Source organism: Puntigrus tetrazona, unplaced genomic scaffold (assembly GCF_018831695.1).
Source record: "Puntigrus tetrazona isolate hp1 unplaced genomic scaffold, ASM1883169v1 S000001111, whole genome shotgun sequence".
NCBI classification, from domain to species: Eukaryota; Metazoa; Chordata; class Actinopteri; order Cypriniformes; family Cyprinidae; genus Puntigrus; species Puntigrus tetrazona.
The window spans coordinates 927,695-951,175 of NW_025048699.1; the positions used below are offsets into that span (position 1 = coordinate 927,695).

The 23,481-nt window shown below is 40.6% G+C and overlaps 1 protein-coding gene across 1 annotated transcript; it reads right to left on the reverse strand.

Moving 5' to 3' along the window:
• Positions 1-2,418: 2,418 nt before the first annotated feature.
• Positions 2,419-7,031, reverse strand: klf4 (Kruppel-like factor 4). The gene is given in 6 exon segments (XM_043234411.1): positions 2,419-2,867; positions 3,233-3,397; positions 4,833-5,384; positions 5,387-5,618; positions 6,577-6,700; positions 6,812-7,031. Coding segments are annotated over 6 exon segments (1,323 nt in total). The 5' UTR covers positions 6,886-7,031; the 3' UTR covers positions 2,419-2,691.
• Positions 7,032-23,481: the final 16,450 nt, after the last annotated feature.

Below are 23,481 nucleotides of genomic sequence, written 5' to 3' on the forward strand. Positions count from 1 at the left end.
TGTTTCCTGCAGTGGGCGCTGTTGACCGTATATTGAGACCAATACATGAAATTATTCACTGTATAACACCATATAACATTTACTATTTAATGTTCGCTGCGTTTATTCTTAAACCGAAACATATTTTGTTAATCTAAGCCTGTGCTCATAAACTAAAGCTACTTTATTATTACTTCTCTTCAGCGTGGATGAGAAAGAGTGGCTATGATTAATAAAAACAGCACATCAGCAGGATAGGGACTGTTTACACTGGGCTTGTCTTTAAAAATCCAAAGCAGGCCGATAAAGTCATTTTGAGTGATATTCATTCACTTCTCTGTTACGCGGCCCGTAATGTTGTGTTACAGGTGAAGAGAGTCTGTTCATTTAATACAGGTGAAAAGAATTTACCTGTTTTCAAAGAGGCAGCTTACAGTATGTAAAGTAGTTCATTACTTAAAGAGTTATTTAAGAGATCGGTTTAAAACTAGATCTAAAGATTTCCACTGAATTGTTGAAACATGTCGAGCTGAACAGAACATAATTGTTCTACTGTCTTTGATAAAAATCAGTGTTTAAAAGAAAAATGGACAAAGCATGACTTAAATGCCATGATGTACCAGTGAATCATCTTTTTTAATTGAGCAGTATTTTTTTAAACCCTGATGCACAATGAGAAATATTAAGGCAGGTCACTTAAAAAAGAGAAAATCGGACTGAAACTAATTCTATGGAGGAGTGAATAAGAAAGTGTACTGTATTTAATCACACCTGCTGCTGAACAGATGGCAATTAGCAACTTAAGACCGGCGGAAAAACCTGATCGTGCCTGAAAGCAGCTTAATCCATGCAAATGTCCGGACACGTTACAAAACACGCAAGCAAATGAAAGAAATCACACATGGTTTACTGAATAATGAAAAAAAAAGTCAATTTGCATACATTTTATTTTTTCTTTTTATTACTGGATTGCATTCATACATAAAATACAAAAACCTTAATGGAAAAAGTATTTACAAATGTACAAAACTTAAGATTATATTACACGAATCTGACTATAAACAAAAAAACTTTGTTCAGAGTTATTTTTTTTGTTTCTTATATAAAAATATGAGCGTCTTACATATCAAAATTATTGCACCTTGCAACCACAGTGCAGTTTAGATTGCCATCACCAAGAAGAGGTCATGCGTTCGCCCCCCAACACTCACAGACTTCAATTAAATCCACCTTTATCTTTGGTACCTTACTGAATACACCTGGCTATACTCAGCACCGTCTTGTAACACGCTTATAAATTACTCTGTACCTGAAATTAATGGCTTTAGAGAGAGCGATAAAAAGAGAGAGAGAAAAAACAATCCTTAAGACGGATCAGTGTTTTGAGGATTGCGTGATGGAATGTAGGTCGATCAAAGGCCTCTTTAATACATATATTCTAAGGTTTCCATTTATTATCCCTGATATTCATATATTTCCAGTCTTGTGTTTGGCACTTGGCATCTCCAAGTTTTGTCGGTAAGTAGACGCACGTTCCAGTATTGTCCCAGTGTGCAGGAAACGGACGGGGAATCGCCAGCATGTTGGAAGACAACAACAAAAACCGGGGAAAAATTGACCGAGAGCCGCTTCAGAAACACATGCAAATGAAGAAAACATCTTTGGTTTGTCAGCATATGCCGTTACAAACAGTTATAACATACAAATATTATATTTATCAGTGCTGTAAAACAACAAAAGCTTTTGTTTACATAATATATGTACTGAGTTTATTATATATATATATATATATACACACACATACACAGAGAATATATATTTTGAAAATATTTACATGTATATACATTTGTGTGTTATATTTTATATATAAATATATTCAATATATAAACATAAAATTTGGGAAAAAGTTATAAACTGTATTTATATATGTTTACATATATTACGTAAACGTAGGATTAGTCGTTTGACAGCACTAATATTTATATTGTTGTGAGTATTTGTAGTGCATTTCTTTATTTGTTTTGAGCATCTCCTGTGCCTGTGTTGTCAAATAGATCATGTTTTCTTAATTTGCAGTTGTTTTTCCATTTGCATGTGTTTTTTTCTCTTTTATTTTTCCATTCGAGCTCTCAGCCACCGTAAAAAAATTAATAGTGCTGTCAAATGATTAATCGCATCCAAAATAAATTTTGTTTACATAATATATGTGGGTGTATGGTGTGTGTATATACAGTATATATATATATATATATATATATATATATATATATATATATATATATATATATATATATATATATATATATATATATACATATATATATATATATATATATATATATATATACTATACAAAAAATGTTATATTATATATTTATATATAATATATGACTATATATATATATATATATATATATATATATATATATATATATATATATATATATATACACTGTAAATATTTTTTAAATATATGATCTATGTGTGTGTCCTTATGTATACATAATATACAGAGTGCACACACACGTATTTTGTAAACAAAAACTTTCCTTTTAGATGCGATTAATCTTTTGCCAGCACTAAGAGTAAACAAAAGAAACGTCCCAACCCTGACGCTGTGGAGAACACAGCTTGTCGTGGAGCTCTTGTTCAAAGGCAACACGTGGTTAACTAGTCCACAAGTATCTTCAGTTTTTAGGGGGGTCTTCCAGGTTATAGATGGCGTTTCATGTGCAGCGCGAGATGATCCGACCGGGAAAAGGCTCGGTCGCATTTCTGGCACTGGAACGGCCGATGGCCCGTGTGCTTCCGGTAATGCCTGGTGAGCTCGTCCGATCGGGCGAATTTCCAGCCACATCCCTCCCAGTCACAGTGATACGGCTTTTCTCCTAAACACACACACGCAACAGTTAGCGATTCACCCCGAGGACCTAACGAGAACAATCAAGCACACTTTGGTCACATTAGAGAAAGCCGTTAGAGAGAGGGAGACAACAATTCAGATGTTGCTCATCCCTGCGTTGACTGAATAGAAGGGGAAGTGGGACAGGCTTGTGGTTTTATTTCAGCAGGGATCAGTATCAACCTGCTGTCTGAATAGCAGATCAAAGCACCTGCCAACTGTACTCTGACTGTATGCGTCTCGAGTCGCTCGCAGACAATGCGCTCGGCAGTTGCGCTGCCGTGTCAGGGCGTGTTCCGATTGTTACTGAAGCACATGCACACTACAGAGACGCGGCGTACACGCACTGACCTGTGTGAGTCCTGTGGTGCGCTTTGAGATGGGAGCTCTTGGTGTAGGTTTTGCCGCAGCCTGCGTAGTCGCACGTGTGCGTTGCTATTCGCTTCCTCGGCCAGGAGCGCCGACCCCGCTTGGGCTTGGACTCTTCGGGCAAACAGTCGGCTGGAGCAATCAGCTCTGCCGAAGAATAAGAGCCCTTAGCGTTAGTGTCAAGGAGGCAGAACTACAAGTCATCTTTAAAGGGAAACCAATATTCCCTTGATCTTTTGACACGTATGTACTATAAAAACATCCTGTAAGCTTCTCTGTAATACCTTCTGTGTTCTACTCTATGATGTAATAGTGTGGCTAAGCACCGCCTCCACAGAAGAAGATCAACGTCTGCTTCTACATCACTGCCTACGATTCTACAGCATTGCCTGTTTTAGCCCCGCCCACAATCCCACATCACTGCCTGTTTAGTCCCTCCCACAATTTTATATCACTGCCTGTTTAGTCCCTCCCACAATTTTATATCACTGCCTGTTTAGTCCCTCCCACGATTCTACATCACTGCTTGTTTAGCCCCACCCACTATTCCACATCACTGCCTGTTTAGTCCCGCCCACAATTTTATATCACTGGCTGTTTAGTCCCGCCCACAATTTTATATCACTGGCTGTTTAGTCCCTCCCACGATTCTACATCACTGATTGTTTAGCCCCGCCCACGATTCTACATCACTGCCTGTTTTAGCCCACCTATTGATTCTACAGCAATGCTTGTTTAATCCCGCCTACAATTCCACAACACTGCTTGTTTAGCCCCACCTACAATTCTACATCACTACCTGCTTAGCCCCACCTACAATTCTACATCACTACCTGCTTAGCCCCACCCACAATACTGCATCACTGCCTGTTTAGCCCCACCCGCAATTCTACATTACTGCCTGTTTAGTCCCGCCCACTGATTCTACAACACTGCTTGTTTAGCCCCGCCCACTAATTCACACATGTAATGTAACAACAAGAGAGGCGAATGCAGCTGTGTTTGCGTTGCCTTCTTTCTGATCCCAGCATTAGGAAAGAGTGGAAAAAATATTATTTTTAATAAATTTAATTAGATTTGAGAAAAATCAAAACTAAAAGACATTGTTGTCTGACTCTATTGGATACGACATTAATATCGCAACACATAAGTGCGAGTAAAGGTCATAGCACAAAATTTTGCATATTGAAAAAATAAATAGGGCCTCATGTTGAGTCAATCACGTTTACACACCGCGTGCAAAACTTTCATCCGTCATATATTGGGATCAGGTTTCATTGTCTGCACTTTCACTTTCATAGCAAGCATTTTGTTAGGATGACAAATACGAAAAAAAGAACAATTACCTTAACCTTATATGTGTTTTTGACCTAAATCTCGGCAACTGCTGTGAGGAATCTATTTTATCTAAGAGGAACGTATACTATTAAACAAACAAACTGTTAGCCAATCACAGCTGGGGGCGTTTACTTACACTATTACTAGTAGACTATTACTTCAAAATGATGTAATCTTCATGCAGTTCATGACCCCTTTGAAAGTAAGGTTAGGTATAACGTGAAGCGTTGGAGTCGTGACTCACCTTGGTACTGCACTGATTGAGCGGGAGGTGCCGGAAAGCCAGAGTAACCCGGCGAGGGGTGATATCCCGGGGCCAGGGAGATCGGAGGGGGCCCCAGAACCGGAGCTTGAGGATGCTCGTCCGGAGACAGAGAGGAAGTGGAAGAGCGACTGGGCCCCATGGCCCCTCGGGCCGTGCCGAAAGCGTGAGGCTCCAGCAGCGGCCTCTGACCGACTCCGCTCCGTGAGTTCACCCCCAGATGGAGATCCATCGGTCGGCTGATGGTGCAAGTGCTATAAAGGTCCTGCTCCTGCTTTATTGGACAGTCAAGGGAGAAAGAAGAAGAGTCCGACATTGAGCCTCCCTTACTGAGCCCTTGGCTGTAATCGGTCATGTCCATGGTGGTCTTCACCACAAACTTCCCGTGGAGGCTCGCGGGCTGAAGATACGCCGAATCCAGCTCCGGCCTCATCAATTCGGCCACAAAACCTCCCGAGGGAGATACGTCGCTCATGTCCGGGATGCTGTACAACATGCTGGACTCTTGGCCCTGAGGAGAGGGCATGGGATAGGGAAGGACGCAGGGGAGGGCGGAAGAGTTCTGGAGGTGCTGGCCGCTGAGGCCTCCTGCTGCTGCTGCTGCTGCTGCTGCTGAAGCATGCTGTTCGACAGGATAAAATCATAGTCCAACAGGTCCAGCTCTTCTGGTTCTCTCTTGGTCATTGCGGAAGGGACGTCCTGGTCAGCGCAGGTCCCACCTGTAGACATGCAGGGGCGTTTCAGGTGAGACATCTCCTCCTTCCATCTCTTATTCCAAACGCACAGAGACATGCAGAGGGAACAGGAAACAAGACAAGGTAAGTCTCTCGAAGACACAATCATCACGGGCGTGTCGAGATCGAGGTCAAGATTTCAGAAGCGAAAGGCCATCTGAAACTCGGGAAAGCGCTTTGTATCAGGCTTCTGTGTTTAGGTCCGTATGCATCGCCATTAGAGTAAACTTACTGAAGCTGAACTCTTCAAACAGACACAACCACTAAATTTATTATGGTTTTACTGGAAACCGTAAAGGACTCTGTGGGGTTTATCCTGGTAAACGGTGACCTTCTGTTGGTGGATTGTTAAAACTAATAAATCCTAATGGAATACGTCCCAAAACACACTTAGGAAAACTATTTTTAATGGTTCAAAGTTGGTATTCGTATTGGAAGCCATTTTTTCTATTGTTAACATGTTGATTTCAATTCAAATGCGACCTTGTTCTGGTCTTCAGCACAAATTATTCCTAGATACAACTTGGCCTCTGATGTTATTATAAATTATTAAAACCCCTATCATGCAGCATTGTTTTTATGTTTCCAGCTACAGTGCTCGAAAGAGGATGCGTTCTGTAATCAGTGCATGGAAAAGTCTTCAGCTATATTTGTAAAAACAAACAACAATACAGTCAAAAAGATCCATTTTTCTTTTATGACACAAATCATTAAGATATTAAGTATCAGATCATGCCCCATGAAGATATTGTGCACACTTCCTATCGTAAATGTATCCAAACTGCACCCTCAGATTTCAGTGTCGTCCCATTTTCTCTTTCAGATGTTGTCTAAAATTCGATTTTAAAAATGTGAACGCTTCGGAACGGTTCACGCCCCTGTCTCGGGAGCGCTGCCGGAGGAATAAATACGAGCCGATGACATAATCTGAAACAGCGGCGATTGTGCGCGGTAACGGGTCGGTGACCGATAATCACCTGTTTGATACTCACTAAACCGGCGGTCCCGGGTCCCGTCATCGCCTTGCGCTTCGCGTCCGCGTCGCTCGAGAAGCTGGAAATAGACGGCAGAAGCGTGCCGCTCAGTGCCATGCTATCAAACTCGCTCGGTGGCTGCCTGCAAGTGAAGAAGCGTAAAAAAAAAAATAAAATAAAAATAATCCTTTAGTCACGCAGGTCCGGGGAAACTATCGGACGCATCAAAGCCGACGGGAATCTCCAAGCGCACCTCATGAGTGGAAAACGCTTCCAGTCGCGTCCGGTCAGTCCGTGATGGGAGTCTTTATTAGAGCGCGAGCGCATCAGACGCGTCCCCGTGCCATGCTGACGGAACCGGCCATTAACAGCAGCCTGGGCTCGGGTTCGGGGATTCCCTGTCTCCCTCTCAGCGGCGCGCGGGCTCTCTCTCCGGTGTCTGGACGGGAGTGATTCGTCAGATGCGCGCAGGGCTTTCCTCGCCTAGTTCTTAAACCCCGGACACGCCTCTCGTTGCGCGGCAACCGCAAAAAAAAAAAATACACCTCGTGACGTCATCCGGGAGGGAGGAGGGAGCGAAAAAAAAAAAAAGTCTGGCACCGGGCCGGTATTTTGTATCCACACAAACACGCGCGTGTTAGCAACCGGGATCAACAGGCTCGGTAAGAAAAGCGCGGGTGAAAAGTCACGGTTTGTTTTTCTCTCCCGTCAGACACCGGCGTCGGGGAGCACGTATCGTCGCGTGACACCTGTTCCTGAGTTTATAAAGAGTTTGAACGGCGTGTCCGAGACCTCGAGCTGCTCCGCACCTCACACCGAGGCGTGTCGCTCATTAACGTTATCGTTTTTACGCCTGAGGCACAGGACGAAGGCACGGCAGAAACGCGTTCTTCGCGACGGAAAGCCTTGCCTTTCATTCATTGATTCGTTCAGTAGGTTTCATCAATCACCTGATCGCTGAGACGGTTGTTTGTATGTCAGCGTTTTCACTTCTGTATTGTTTTTTTTGTTATTTTAAGAACTTTGCGTTCTCAGTTTGCGATTTTATCATATGCCTGAAAATAAATAGGCAACAAAAAAGAGGCACTGTGTGTGTTTGTGTGTGTATATATATATATATATATATATATATATATATATATATATATATATATATATATATATATATACACACACACACTATAAACTCATAAATCCTTTTCTCACTATGCTCTTTTTAATTCTTTTAATCTTAAAATTCAGATTTTTTTCTTAAACTCTGAGCTAACATCTTGCTTTTTTTGCACTGGAATGAAAAAGTAAAGGTCATTGCAGCTTCCTTATCTCTTTATCAACTTATTCATTATTATTTATTATTTTTTTGTGAGATTTTAACTCAGAATTGCAAGGGTGAACATGTCAGAATCGTCTGATTTAAAAAGAAGCAGTCACAACCCCGTCGCAGAAACGGGCCTTCACATCCAACTTTTATAAAACCACTGCAAAGGACAGCATACACTATATCATACTAATATTTCATGCAGAGTTCAGTTCTGTTTCTGTCGTTCTCTCGCGTGTCTTAGCTCCGTACGAACAGCTCAGCCTGGAACATTTTCAGTCGAGACACCCTGATATCATTTTGTGGCGAGGTTAGCGCTGTGTTTTACTTCTACGTGAACTGGTTTCTGTATCTGAGGATTTGTCGTCAATCATCTTTGTATGGAGAGCAAACACGAGCAGCGAGACCATCCTGTTACATCAGGATCTTGTTCGTTTGGCTCTGTCAACAGCATTTAGCCACAGAACACACTGAATGTAGCCCCTTTAACACACAGACGCGCGCACACACACACACACACACACACACATTCTCACGGTCGCTTTCACGATTAATGTAGGTTGTATTGACAGGTCTTTTGAGCTGCTACTGTTTTCTGCTGATTGTTGAATGAGTGAAAGCTAAAATCTGAGCACGGAGTTATGTTTTTATGGCAGAAAAACTATTTTGGGCTCGCAGCCGAGAAGCATTTTTTAAATTTATTTCTTTATCAGATGCAACGTTGGTTTCATCTGCTGTTTATTTACCTTTCCTTGCAAAGGCATGATGCGATCTCACTCTCGCTTTCGGTTTGTAAAAATGTTTCGTGATTGAAAAGTTGGAAGTTATCCGATGCTTTTATAGTGACACCGACACATTTTCATGCAAATGCGACGCTTTCCGGAAAACGCTTTGAAATATTGTTTGTAACTTTTTTAGGCCTTTTAAGAGGGTTTCCTCGTCGCGGTGTGTTGGCTTTCTCAGTCAGAACTGGATATTCTTCTCTGTATCTGTGGGAAAATCTTCACAGACTCTCTGCATCCAGGAATCAGAATGCAAATGAGATATTTAAATAGAAACTCTTCTGATGCTTTTAGTAAATTTGCGTATGGTGGAGCGTAAGGTAAGCGAACTGGTTAAATTATCACTACCGGAAACAAAACACGTTCTGCACAGATCCTCACGGTTCCTGCGTTTGAGTATTTGGGTTCGGTCGGGTTAACGTTTGGGAATATGAAGGTCTTCGTGGTGTAATTTAATGCTAGTCGTCCAAGATAAACAAACAAGAAGATGTGTGTGCATTCATAAAAATAAGTGTGAAGTTCTTCACAGCGATGCTTCAAAAAAAAACCATTCGGTTAAAGAACCATCTCTTTCTTAGAACCTTCTTTGGGAAAGGTTCTCCAGGTTCTTCTATGGCACCGTGAAGCACTTTTATTTTTAAGAGTGTACGGTAGGCTATGGACGTGTGTTTTCTGATTGTTGTTATTTAGAAGAAGCAAACCAGACGCAAGCTTCACGGTGTCCAGAGTTCCTGTCACGGCCTCAGTGAGAGGGAGAGAGTTAGGAAGGAGCTCCTGTCGCGAGGCAGTCTGCGCCGCCTCTGAGTTTGAAGGGATTCCTCCTCGGCCTTAAATATGCTGGTTATTTTTAACCCTGCGTGTAAGAGCGACCCAGCGCCGCCCACTCTCTAACAATGTTCCCCTTCAGCCAGCAGGGGAAGTGGACAGGAGCCACGCTTCCTGGTCACGTGACGCTGAAACGAGCGAGGGAGAGATCCAGGATTTAACCCCTTCAGCGGGGTTAGGGTGTGACGCGGCGGGCTCCGGGCCGGGGTGATGTCACTGGGCTTCGCCAGGATTAGAAACCTCTAAAAAGCTGGGGAAACAGAACTGCGGCGCACATTCACACACGATGCGTGAGCCTGAACGCTTGGAGAGTGTGTGTGTGTGTGTGTGTGTGTGTGTGTGTGTGTGTGTGTGTGTGTGTGTGTGTGTGTGTGAGAGACGGCGAGCTCTGTTAGATACACTTTGTGGTTACCCTGGTGGTTTAATTAAGATACCTTTCCTTCTTCTGGATTGAGTCGCTCTCAGTTTGCTTCAGACAGACTGATGACGATCTTGCTTTATCATTACAATTAATGGCATGTATTGAAATATAAACTGATATTTCCTACTGAAACATTACAGTAAGAGATGGGAATAACTGACTTTAAACCACCTGGAAAAATAGCATTCTATTTGACCTCCACTGTATATATTTTATTTCTCTCAACAAACATAATGAATTTTATCCATAATGACGCTTTTATCCAAAGCAAAGTAGCAAAAGAACCAACTATATACTTACTACACTATATTTTTAAAAGTAATGCATTACGATATTGCATTAAAAAAGTAACTGTACTTAGTTACCTTTTATGGAAAGTAATGCATTGTGGGGGTTTTTGTTACCTGTTTATTTTATGAACTAAAAAACGGTTCTTTTTTGTTAACTGTAAGGGCCCATTGCACAGTAAAAGTGGAAAGCCTTGGCCTGAAGAAAACATTTATTCCTGAATTCTCTCAAAGACACTGTTAACAGTGGCAGGTTTAGCGAGCAAGCTGGGTTGAGTTTAAATAACACAACTGAGAACTATTTAAGTTTTCAATAAATAAAATGTGTTTTTTGGGCCTCTGTTTCAGGGCCGATGTTGGAGGTTTAAGCTCTTGTTGATGAGCAGTCAAAGCGGAGGTTTAATTTAGCCGTGGTTTATGTTAAACAAGCCCCTCTTTGTGTGGGCCGAAACAACATTTCGGTTACTTTGGTTTCTTCTTTTGCGTGGACACAGAAAGCGTAACACACACAGAGACCGCCGCGTCCCAAGAGTCTCCAAATTGCTCCTTCTCTGCTTTTAGCAGACATTAGCCTTACTCACGAGCAGACGTCACGGCTGTGGTCTGAGTCCGCCGGCGGATGAGAGAAGTTTGCTTTCTGAACGTGATATTTCTGTGCTTCTGGGTGAGAGAGGGACCTCGATTCTGTTTCACATTTCACCAGACCTTGTGTGTGTGTGTGTGTGTGTGTGTCTGGACTTGTTGTTTTGGTTGAAATAAAACAGGAAAAATCCACATGGTGAAAAATAATTGATTTTAACGGTAAAAAACAGTAAAAATCTTACCGTGAAAAGCTGTTAAATGGTTAATGGTAAGTTCCCGTATGCGAAAAACTGTAATAGACATGGTTTTTGGAATAGAATATAATAGTTTATGGAAGTGAAAAAGAATGAATAATTTACAGTAAAAAACTGTAAGCTGACGTTGTCAGAATTCCCTGCACTATATTTCAAATGGAAATGTTTTTTCTTAAGTTTAGTTATGTTTATTATGGTTGCATGTTGTTAAATTACTGTTTGTTGCATACTGTTTACAGTAAAATACCGTTTTTGAAAGTGAAAAACTATAACCCACGTTGCATGTTTTCTATGAAAGTAACTATGTTTCGTAGTTTTTTATGTCAGTTATGTTTATTAGGGTTACGTCTAATGTTGCTAAATTTTTGTTTATTGTACATTTCAGTTTCGCGTCACCACAACGGCGTTTAGTGTTTATATAACATATTAAAGTGCGCGAACACCATTATCTCTCACCGAGGGCTTTGGCCGAGCGTATATTTTGGCGTTTGAGGCGCAGACTGATTCTGGATTGAACCCAGATGGCTGAGAAGCAAAGTGATGAAACAATGCGCAAACGAGCGCAACTTTCAGGGAGTTTAGGGACCGCTGGGTCTCTGGAAATGAATCCGAGACGTAAGCTCTTAATGTAAACCTCTCCCCGTGCTCCAGACAGACGCACACTTTCTCTGGGATTCCCCCAACTCTACCCCGCTGGAATCTGACGTGATGTGGATCGCTGCGTACACACATCGTCTGTGATCTGCGCTTAAATGATGTAATGCTTGGTAAACTGCTGTTTATGTTGGATGATGACGCTCGGCCAGCTGAACATGCTGTATTTTTTTAAGGGTGTTTCAAACTTTCCGATGTTCATGATGTGACTGAGAGGTTTCTGTCGCGTTTCTGTGTCCTGCTCTCGCTCTCGATCCCTTCTTCGCACTGTCCTCCTCATCCGTCAGGAGAAGTCACGCTCGGCGCTATCAAACGATTAATCGCGATTAATCGCATCCGAAATAAAAATACAGTTCGTTCGCATAATAATATACGTATGTGTGCTGTGTATATATAAAAATACATATATATAAAATGTTTTTTGTTTGTTTATATATTAAATAATGTAAAATATAAATATATAATTGTATATGCATATAAATATTTTATATATGCATAAATACACACAGTACAGGCACATATTATGTAAACAAAAACTTATTTTGGTTTTTAATTAATCGATTAATCGTTTAACAGTAAATCATGCCTGAAACTTGTTTATTTAATTTTTTTATTAATGATAATATAATATAATAATAATAATAATAATAGTATATTAAAATATATATATATATATATATATATATATATATATATATATATATATATATATATATATATAACACCACAAAGTAATTTTACAAACTAATTTGAATTTATTTTTTTGTTTTGACATGAAAGTTTAGTGCAAGGTTCATTTTAAGTCATCTTAAACATCTTATGTACTGCAAAAAATATTTTCTTGCTTAGTATTTTTATCCTGTTTCCCAGTATAAATATCTAAACAAATTAAGATGCATTCAGTTGACTAATAAAAATACTTTAAGCAAAAATATCTGCCAATACGGTAAGTAAAATAATCTAGAATATTCTTCTTGCCCCGCTGGCAGAAACAAATGTTGATTTCGGAGAAAAGACATATCTTAATTCTACTTGTCCAGTAAACGCATTTTAATTCAAAACATTTAGATATTTATTCAATGGTTACTAATTAGTTTGGTCAACCATCCAGAGACGTTCCGGTGTGTTCTGAACAACTACAGAGTCGTGTGTATCGTACAGGTGAGAGAAAAAACATTTCTCTTCGTATTTCAGTGATGAACCCCAGACTTCACAAACGCATTTATATAGATGGAGTTTGTCGTTCTAATGCTCTGGAATCCAGTCCGTAATTACTGTCAGATTTTGAGCCCCGGACTTGGTCTTTTTCTAGTCATTCATTTTGAGGCTGGGTTTGGGAACTGGCTTTTTGACTGTGAGGAATGCTAGTGAGAGAAAGTTGACGGGATCACCGGTTACGACTCGGATCCGGGTAAAGAACCACCTCTAAACCCCGGACAGTAACGTGAGGTTTGGCTCGGCCGGCCGCGTTACAGTCCAAAGAGTTTCAACGAAACTCTGAATGGAAAGAGCGCTTTGGCAGGAACGTGAAGAGAAGTTGTGGGAAAAATACTTGTGAAAGAACTGCTCTGTTCAAGAAATAAAAACAACTGTGAGAGAGCATGTCGCACAGAACAAATGTGTCATATCCTTTTTTTGTCTTTGGACTGGACTTAGTCTCCAACCAAGACTCTTTCCTTCAGCATATATATATTCATATATATATATATATATATATATATATATATATATATATATATATATATATATATATATATATATAACGCAATTCTTTCTGAGATAGCAGTACTGTGAGTATTCTTTAAGTATTCCTGAGTTTATTGTCTTGAAGTTTCCGAGCTCAGGAACTAAATGAGCAGAGACCATTAAAAAAAGCCAATACACTTTTGGCATCGATCAGAAATATGCGACTTGTTTGCTTTCATAGTTTTTCTTGGTCTTTTATGTTTTGTATTTATTTTATAGTATTTGTGACGCCATTGCAGGATTTACGGGGCATGTGCGGTGCCAATCAACTACACGGTTATGACATTTTTATTATGATTTTTCCACTTTTTAGAAGTAACACTCATGGAAGTGTGGGATAATTGTGGCATGAAAGGAAATATCTAAACGACGTCTTTGTCCGGATTCCAGCTCTGCGCCGTGATGATGCTTTTCCATCGGTGTCCATATCGTCTTCATGAGAATCAACCACTAAATAACGTGCATTTAAGCGGGTTTTTTTATGATGATGGTGTCCAAACGTTTGACTGGTGCGTGTGCAATGAGATTAAATCTAGTATTTGGACGTCTCTGTCGTGTCACGATGGAGTCAGTGTTGGTGCTAGAACAGGACTTCATTGTTGGTGATAACGTGAACGGAGAGAGCAGTATTTGTGAGATCTGAAGTGATCTCAGAGCCTGTTTATAGCCTTGTTTTTGTCGTGCGGGGAATATCACAGAATACCTTCACCTGAGCCTCTCGTCTCATTCATGCAATGTTTTTTTACGACGTCCGTCCAAAGGTCAGAGAGTCGACGCCGGTCGAGCCAATGAGTGACAAATGAGCATTATACCTGTCTGACATTATTAATACAGTTGTACTTAGCATCTTCTTTTCCATCACAAATATCTAAGAATATTTAAATCGGGATACATTTGGTCTGTCTAATTTATTTATTTATTTCCTTTTTGCTCTGACAATTCTTAAAAGCTTCTAATTATTTTATTAGCCCTTTTTTTTATTGACGTCTACGTTAATTACGGCTGTCAAACGATTAAATTCAGAGGTTTTTCCTTTACATAATACATGTATCTACTGTATGTATTTATTATGTATATCCAAGTGCATACAAATACAATATATGTTATTTATATTCATGTAATTTATTTAGAAATGTATTATAAGTATAAAATATGTAAATGTAAAATATATAAACATTTACGTGCATGTATATTTATATATAAATACACACACATTATGTTCAAAATGAAGGTACAGTAAGGTTTCGTCTATTAACAGTAGTTACCCGTGTTAGTTAACATGAACAATACTTACATAGCATTTATTAATCTTAAAGTTAACTACTAACGCATTATGTTAACGTTAGTTAATGCAGTAACTTGCTGTAAAAATATATATCGTTCATTGTTGGGTCATGTTAGTGAATACATTAACGTTACTGTAAAGTGTTACTTATATAAACTTGCTTCTATCTCGATTTGCGCTGTGAAAAACCCATCTTTTTGCATCTCTCACGATTCTGTAGAAGCGGTGGGAGCGAATGCAGGTTTTTTTGGTTATTCTTAAAATAGCAGAGAGAGTTCAGGTTTGTGGTTTTTAACTGCGTCACCTGTTCTGTGAGTGACACACTAAACCAGAAGATCTCAGGTCATTACACACAGCGACACACCCACAGGGTAAACACACACACACACACACACACACACACACACACGGATTCCCTCTCAGAGGCTGCAGGTATGCAAACACTCGCAGGTATGTGTCCAAACACACGTGTGTACGCACCGAGTGACTCTAACAGACGCACGAATGTTATCTTCTGTACGTCACGCGCTGTGCTCATTCAGCACTTTTTACTTTATTTTAAAAACTGTTGCGCTGCGCCGGTTTCTCTTCCTCCGCTTCATCACAAGCCACTCAATGTTCAGAAATATTATTGCATTGACAACACTAGATGAGTGCATAAAGAGCTAACTGATCTGAATAATGACCTTTTTGTCTTCTGTAGAGCTCAAACGATACATGAGAAAGTTTAATATTTTTCCTGCATAACAGTATTTTTATTGCATTCTCTTCCTTTAAACATTAAGTGCTAGATTTAGTTTGTAGTTAAGCAATATATAAGCAAGCGCCGCTTAAAGTAACAATGCATTATTTTCTATAAAATGTAACAAAGTAACAAAAAAAAAACTGGTTACTTTTTCATGGAGTAACGCATAACATTTCAAAGTAACGTTTATTCAGTACTGGTATTGAACTAAACTGAATCAACACTGAACTGACGTGAGCTGAATTAAAAGCGAATCAAAGTGAATTAAACTGAACCAGCCTTATTCCACAATGTTTAATACAGTAAAGCTGCTGTTAAAAGCACTGTATAAATAAACCTGACGACTTACAGCAGAATTTGAATTGAGCGCTTTCTTGTTTATCCCTGTGACGCCGTATAAAGCTGTTTTGAATAAAACCTGATTGACTTGAGAGTCTCTCGGTGGAAATGATAGCAGCTCTGGTTGCAGGTTCAAAATGAAAACATGCATCTCTCTCTATTTGCTTGTAATTTGTTTCAAACATGATGCACTTTACCTAATCCTAAATGTGTTTGGACGTAGTGGACGCACAAGCCGGTGTGGAGCGTCAGGTCATCTTTATTTCTAAAACACTTCATACATTACAGATCGTGTCGAAGCAGCTTAAAGAGAAAAGCGCTTCGGATTGAGCCGGAAATAGAAAACAATAGAGACAGCATCAGGTGCATAGAAATGCATTTCTGGAAGTTAAATGTCTTTCAAAAGGCGAGGAAGTCCATCAGGAGACAGAGACCACTGTGTGTGTGTGTGTGTGTGTGTGTTTTTGCTCCATGTAGACGGACACGAACACACACAGACGTCTTGTCACCAACGTAATTTTGATGCTTATCCGAGTTTCTCTGCCCGCCGGCCGGACTGCTGTATAATGTGGATCAGATAAGCGTGGGTTAACGCTGACGAGGAACAGTGTACCTGTGCTGACGCGGTCAAAGACTCCATCGTTACTCTGTTTATCGTTCAGGATGGTTTACGCGGGACAGCGGAGCGTGTGTGTTTATCGGCAGATAATTAGATCACAATTAAAAGCTCATTACTTCACATATTTACAGCACAAAATGCGCTCAGTCTAACTCAAACGCAATAATGATCCTTTCAGTTTTATCTGCCTGAAATATCTCTCCAAAAAACACACGCAGAACGAACTCTGAAGGTCAGATGAGAACCTGAATATACACACATTATTCATAAAAAATTATATATTTTTTCCACTAGCGGGTGCAGGACACTATAGTCTTTTTATGTAAGTGAGGATAGCAAAATAAAGTCAACCGTGACATATTTTACCCAGAAATTCTTCACACAGTAAAATGTGGGACATTTTGAGACGAGCGTGTTTTTCTTTTTTTGTTAATGTGATCTTTTTCCAGCACAGACTGAAAACCATGACGCATGGCTTGGTGATTGGTCGGGATAAACTGGCATTATCTATTTGTTCTTAAATTGAGCAGATGACCTCTATTCAACACAATTCATTACATACCTTCCTATCAAAGTTATCAAGATGAGTTTGTTCTGACTGATATATTTTTTTACCATTTTCTAAACTGTGAGGAATGTTGAAGGTGTCTGAATATATTTTGGTTTTGTGTGTGTGTGTAATTGAGCTCAACACGATTCTGAATGTAAAACTATTATTTTCTCAACTTTTTGAGATAAAAATAAGGCCTTTATTTAGTCATTTGTCTCTCTGTGTGGAGAATATCTACCGGACACGCTTCATACACTCTTCGATGTGTTTTCTACGCTTCGATGTGAAGAAAAACGCGTCTGACGCAGAACAGTTTGTGTTCAGTGGATATTTTCCAAAATGGTGCAAAGAGACAGATTACGACCCAAAGACATTATTTCCTTTGCGTGCAAAAACCGTTCTTGTCTCTTCGTAACATACTACTGCTTCAGTACTTCATTAGCTCAACTTTTCTCAGTATTTTTTATTTTTTTTTACACTCAGAATTTCATATAGTCGTATCTCTGACCGATCCCAACGAACCAGACATCACTGGAAAGCTGTGTATTCAGTTTTGACCCTCATGCTCCAGGGTCACGCACTGCGTTTCCTTCCATCCGTGTTCTTTTCACGTCTTGCAGGGCTCTTGAATCTGGGGCCGAGCGCAGGCTGATGACGTCAGGATCTCTCTCTCCGGACGCGCTGGCATGGGTGAGTCCATCCGGAGCGTTATGTAAGAGCAGGACGGAGCTCTGGTCTCCGGAGGCTGGGTGTGGAGATCTGATTTCTGGAGGAAGGAAACTGGCTCAGAACACCGAGCGCTAGATACGAGCCCTGAATGTGCTGTTTCACTCCCGCCGAGCTCCGGCTCACAAAAACACGCATACCAGGAATACTGAGTAAAAGAAAGTGCGTGGCTCTTTAAAACAGCTGTTTTCTCTGTCAACTTGTGTTAAACTGTCATTTAATTCGGTGTATTTTCAACATCATTACTCCGTCACACGATCAGAACGCGGTTCTATAACATTTCATTCTGTTATTGATGTTGAAAGCCGCTCTTTATTTTTTTTGTGGAAACTGCGGTGCATTTTATTATAACTTTCAGGATTCACAGATGAATAGAAAACTCAAAATAACAGCATTTATTTGAAATAGAAACCTTTTGTAATGTGTCCTTGATAAATAATATTTGAATAGTGTTGTAATAGTTCTCTTAAGCCATTTTCAACATTGATAATAATTAGAAAAGTTCAAATCAGTGTGTGGTGAAGATTTCTGAAGATCACGTGACACTGAAGACTGGAGTAATGATGCTGAAAATCTGAAATAAATGACACTTTAACACATTCACAGAGAAAACAGCTGCTTTACATTAGAATAATAATGATGAAATGTGCACTTTCTATGTCAAACAGATGCAATAACTAATTCTGAATAAGTCATTAATGTATAGCAACCGATGTACTGCCATTATTACACTGTTGATGAGAAAAGCATGTTTCAGATCATGCTTCTCACACGCCTTCATTTTCTCTTCAAATCTTGCGTTCCAACAGTGTTTCTTGGTTCAGTCCTGTTTTTTCATCTTTCCTCGTCTGACTGTGCAAAACCACCAAATCATGCTCATAAATGTAAATTACAGCCCTATAAAAGAAGCCGAGGGGTTTGTAGAGCTGTGTGCCTCCGTCTGACTCCCCCAGTCTTTATAAAACAGCCCCGGCTCTGGGTTTAACACCGCATCGGGCCCCGAGCATCGGCTCTCACTGGGCCCCTGTGTGTCATAAGAAACCTTCATCACAAGAATTAGTTCCTGCTTATCTTCGAGAAAAAGCTTGAAGTCGTTTCTTACTGTACACGATGTCCAAAAAATTAGTTGTGTGTGTGTGTGAGAGAGAGAGAGAGAGAGAGAGAGAGAGACAAAGTGAGATGGTGTGTGTGTGTGTGTGTGTGTGTGAGAGAGAGAGAGAGAGACAGAGTGAGATGGTGTATGTGTGAGAGAGTGTGTGTGTGTGTGTGTGTGTGTGAGAGAGAGAGAGAGAGAGAGACAGAGTGAGATGGTGTGTGTGTGAGACAGAGAGAGTGAGAGTGTGTGTGTGAGCGAGTGGGTGTGTGTGAGTCTGTGTGTGTGTGAGAGAGAGAGACAGAGTGAGATGGTGTGTGTGTGTGTGTGTGTGCATGCGTGCGAGAGAGAGTGAGAGATAGTGTGTGTGTGTGTGAGAGAGAGACAGAGAGAGTGAGAGTGTGTGTGTGAGCGAGTGGGTGTGTGTGAGTCTGTGTGTGTGTGTGAGAGAGAGAGAGACAGAATGAGATGGTGTGTGTGTGTGTGTGTGTGCGAGAGAGAGTGAGAGATAGTGTGTGTGTGTGTGAGAGAGACAGAGAGAGTGAGAGTGTGAGCGAGTGGGTGTGTGTGAGTCTGTGTGTGTGCGAGAGAGAGTGAGAGATAGTGTGTGTGTGTGTGTGTGTGTGTGAGAGAGACAGAGAGAGTGAGCGTGTGTGTGTGAGCGAGTGGGTGTGTGTGAGTCTGTGTGTGTGTGTGTGTGTCAGCAGTTTCTCTCTGTCCTGGGAGTTTTTATGGTCGCATGATAATTCAGGTGGAAATCGAGGTCAACACGTTCAGTTTTCGTCCTTCATTACTTAAGTTTCCTTTTTGATTCAAACCTAGTATTAAAGGAATACTTTGCCCATAAATGTAATTTGTCGTCATTTACTCGCTCTGCAAACTTCTGTAGAATTGTAGGAAGATTTGTGTTCTCGAAGGTCTGCTAACGATCGAGGTGCGCACCATGAATGAAAATATTTAATAAATACTTTTTTGTGGTACATGGAATGCATTTGCATTGCTTTATAAAACGGGGATTAAATCATGCGTTATTTATTCACCACGTGTTGAATCTTGAAGGTTTTGGGTGAACAGACTTTCAGTGAACTTGAAAGAAACGGGCTTGGAAAGAAAATCATGACAGAAGCAGCTGAATGTTCTTTTCTACATGTACATTCATCTGTGGGATACTTTCTCATCGTCAAAGAACGGCGCGTCTGATGACTTCCAACACACCGTGTGTTTAAATTGATCATTTTCTGTCCGTGATTTTCTGGTTTCGTGGGAGTGTTAGATCAATAAGAATGCTTGGTTTCTCTGGACCTCGACTGTGTGAAGAAATCAGTGTTTGCTCATGACTCATTTCCGCCGTCGTCCTCGGGTTCAGCTTTAGACTCCGAGGTTGGGCTTTGATTGGATCAGATCAAACGAAGGTTTTTCTGGGGATTTGACCATCTAATGGTTTACTTAAGCCGTGCGTGTTCAGCTCGGGAAACACAAAAAGTGACTTGGCTGTTAATCATTGTGTATTTGGGCTTTGAGCGGCGGAATAACAGCAGTGCCGCGTGGTTGCCGTGGCGACGTAAAAAAGCAACACATCAATACACCTGTGTCAAACCTGTCCAGCTGTCGTGTGGGAGTCTGGAGCCGCTCCACCTGAACGAAGTCCAAAACAATAAATCCCAGAAAAGGAAGTGACATACCTGCAGCTTGAGAAGCAGCTCTACATCCCAGAACTCGAGACAGGTCTTACTGTAAAAATACTGTAGGAAAATACTGTAAAAACCTAAAACTGTAATATTTACGGACAAAAATTAACACAATATCTTCATGGAGCATGATCTTTACTTAATACGATTTTTGGCATAAACAAATCAAAAAGCGTATTGAAGACTACCTTTATAATATACTGAATGACAGCCAACTTATGAGCACATGATGAATCCAATCAAAATGACGGTAAACCTGAACTAAACTGTATCTGTATTATTTAATTTTACTGTATAGTCCAGGTCAAAAGAGCCAAGAGAACTGAACTGTGAGCTCAAAAACATACTGTGAGCGTAAAGTCATACGATAAACATTAGAAAAGGTGGCATAAAAAACTTTTGTGTACATAACCGAGAAGAGAAATATAAGAAGAAACCATTATTTCAGCGAAAACCCATGAGGCGTGATGTGTCCCACAGGGAATTCTGGGAAGGTCAGTTTGCATGTGCGCCTTTGTCATACGCTTTAACCCAAAGGGATTTACACTGCATTCGAGTTACAGCTTTCTTACTTCACCTAGAAATCAAACCTATTTTAGTTGACATAAAAATGTGCATTAAACGGCATTTACCTGTGATTCATCAGGTTATGTTTCCTTAAGAATTGATCTGAACGCATTTATTTGAATCCGCATTTATCAGTAAATTTGTCCTGGGAATCGAACCTATGACCACGATCACGATTTACTATTTGAGCTGCAGCTGTCACAGAAAACTGTGTTTTTTAAGATATAGATACGTCAAATATTTATTCTGTGCAAAGTCTATAAGACGTCGAGCGAGTAGTTCACGCGTTCACCTTGCGTCCTTCGCGTGTTTTTTTTCGATGGAGGATGAGGAGATGATGGGCCTTGACTAACACCTCGAGCCGGAATAAAATCCTGGGCTGTCTTTACGTAACGGCTCGCCTCGTTTGGAGCGGCCCCGCCCCCGCCCCGCCCCGCCCGGCTGATGATGTCACCCCCGCGATGATGTCATCAGGAGACCGCCGGCGTGACATCACTCGAGGCCCGGCGAGCGAAAGCAGACGCGATCGCGCTAATTCAAACAATCTGAGCTGTTTTTGGCCCCGCTCTCTGTTTGTGATGGGCTCCCTGGGATCCGGGCCCCGCGCTCGGTGATGAAACACGGCTGAAGGGATATTTGTGAGGAATGCAAGCGAGAGGTCAGCGTCCCGGAGAGAGAGAGATGGAATTTCCCTCCTCGCTCGGCCATCGGCGGCGTCAGAGAAGAGTGTCCCCGGAGTAAACCACGCGTTTAGGACGAGCCGTTCTCTCTCTGTAAGAATCTTTGGCTCGTCTTTTCCTCACAGGTCTTTTCACATTCTGTTATTTATTACGGTGTGATTTGGCTCTGAACCGCGGTATGTTTGCATCATCATTCTACAGCGACTGTAGCAACAAAACAACTTAACAAAGAACAAGTTTTCACGTTCCTTTCTTTGGATTTGATATCTAAACACAACTTGAGATTGTCTCCCTCGTTTTAAGTTGGCTTGTTTTAAATTATTAAGCAAAGTTTATTAAACAACATTTCTATGTGATCCTGGAGCACAAAACAAGTCAACTATTTGAGATACAACTATTAGAAAATCTGTAATCCGAGGGAGCAAAAAAACTATAAATATTAACATTAAAGTTGTCCAAATAAAGTTCTTAGCAATGCATATTACATTGAGTAATTAAATTTTTATATATTTACTAAATATCTTCACACAACATGCAGTTTACTTAATAACCTAATGGTTTTTAGCATAAAGGAAAAGTGTATAATTTCGAGCCATCTATTTCTGCCGAAGCCTGTGCTCCAGAGACCCAAATAATTTTTTCATAAATCACGACATAATATCTTAAGTCCTATTACTTGTGATCGACGATTGTTTGCGCTAGAAAACAAGAGCGCAATAAGTCGCCGAGTAGCTCTATACCACGGACACGAACAATCCTCAGCATCTTTATTTGAGTTTGAAGGAATGACTTAAACACAAAGCTAATGAACTGAAGTCTGGCCTCGGACCGGACCAAACATTCCTAAGACGTTCTGTTGTTAAGCAGATGAGGCAAGACCAATGAACGAGTCCCAAATATGTCAGATCTCGGAGCAGAAGCGTGTAATCTGACTGATTCAGGCCAGTTCAGGACGAGAACACAGCGAGCGTCCGATGAAATCCAATGACATGTTCGGTGTTTTCCCTCATCATCGCAGCGGTTTGGAGGAACGTTTAATGGAAGTGTATTCAGGGTCCCGTGTTCACAGAGAACCGACTTCATCCAAACCAACTTTTCTGGCAGCGTATCTGTGCAGAGACTGTATATCACTGGCGCCGAGAGAAAGAGAGAGAGACCTGGGGTTTTGTAGAGAACCTAAAAAGTGTTAACTTCTGGAGAAGGGCCAGAGAGAGAGAGACCGGGGTGGAGGAGTAGAAAAACGATGCCAGAACACGTAACCTCTAAGAACATGTGAAGACAGCCGTGATATCATCCAGAAACCTTCACTAGATTTACAGGAGAATAGCTTCTTCTCCACCAGCTACTCAGCATTTTGAAAACATCTTTTTAAATCTTTTTCGCACTATTTGACCCTATAAAGACGCAATCTGTATTTCGCTAAAAGTAAAGCTGATTTTACTTGACAAATATACTAAGCAAGATTTTTTTGCAGATTTGTTTCTGAAAATTGTTCACATGTCTCATTGAGCAGCATTATCACCAAACGTTCTTTTTGGGTTTCGTGTTTCTGGCCGATCCCAGAACTTTTGCACCTGTTTTTGAGAGAAAGAGCATAATTTGTGGATGATTTTGCCAGCATTTGCTCAAAAACGCATCAAAAACTAATCGATCGAGTCTGATCGATGACTTTCAAACAGAAATTCATAACTTGTGCTAATTAAAAATGAATAAATAAATAAATCAGGCCAGTAATTTTTGTCCAGGAGCACTTAGTATCTTA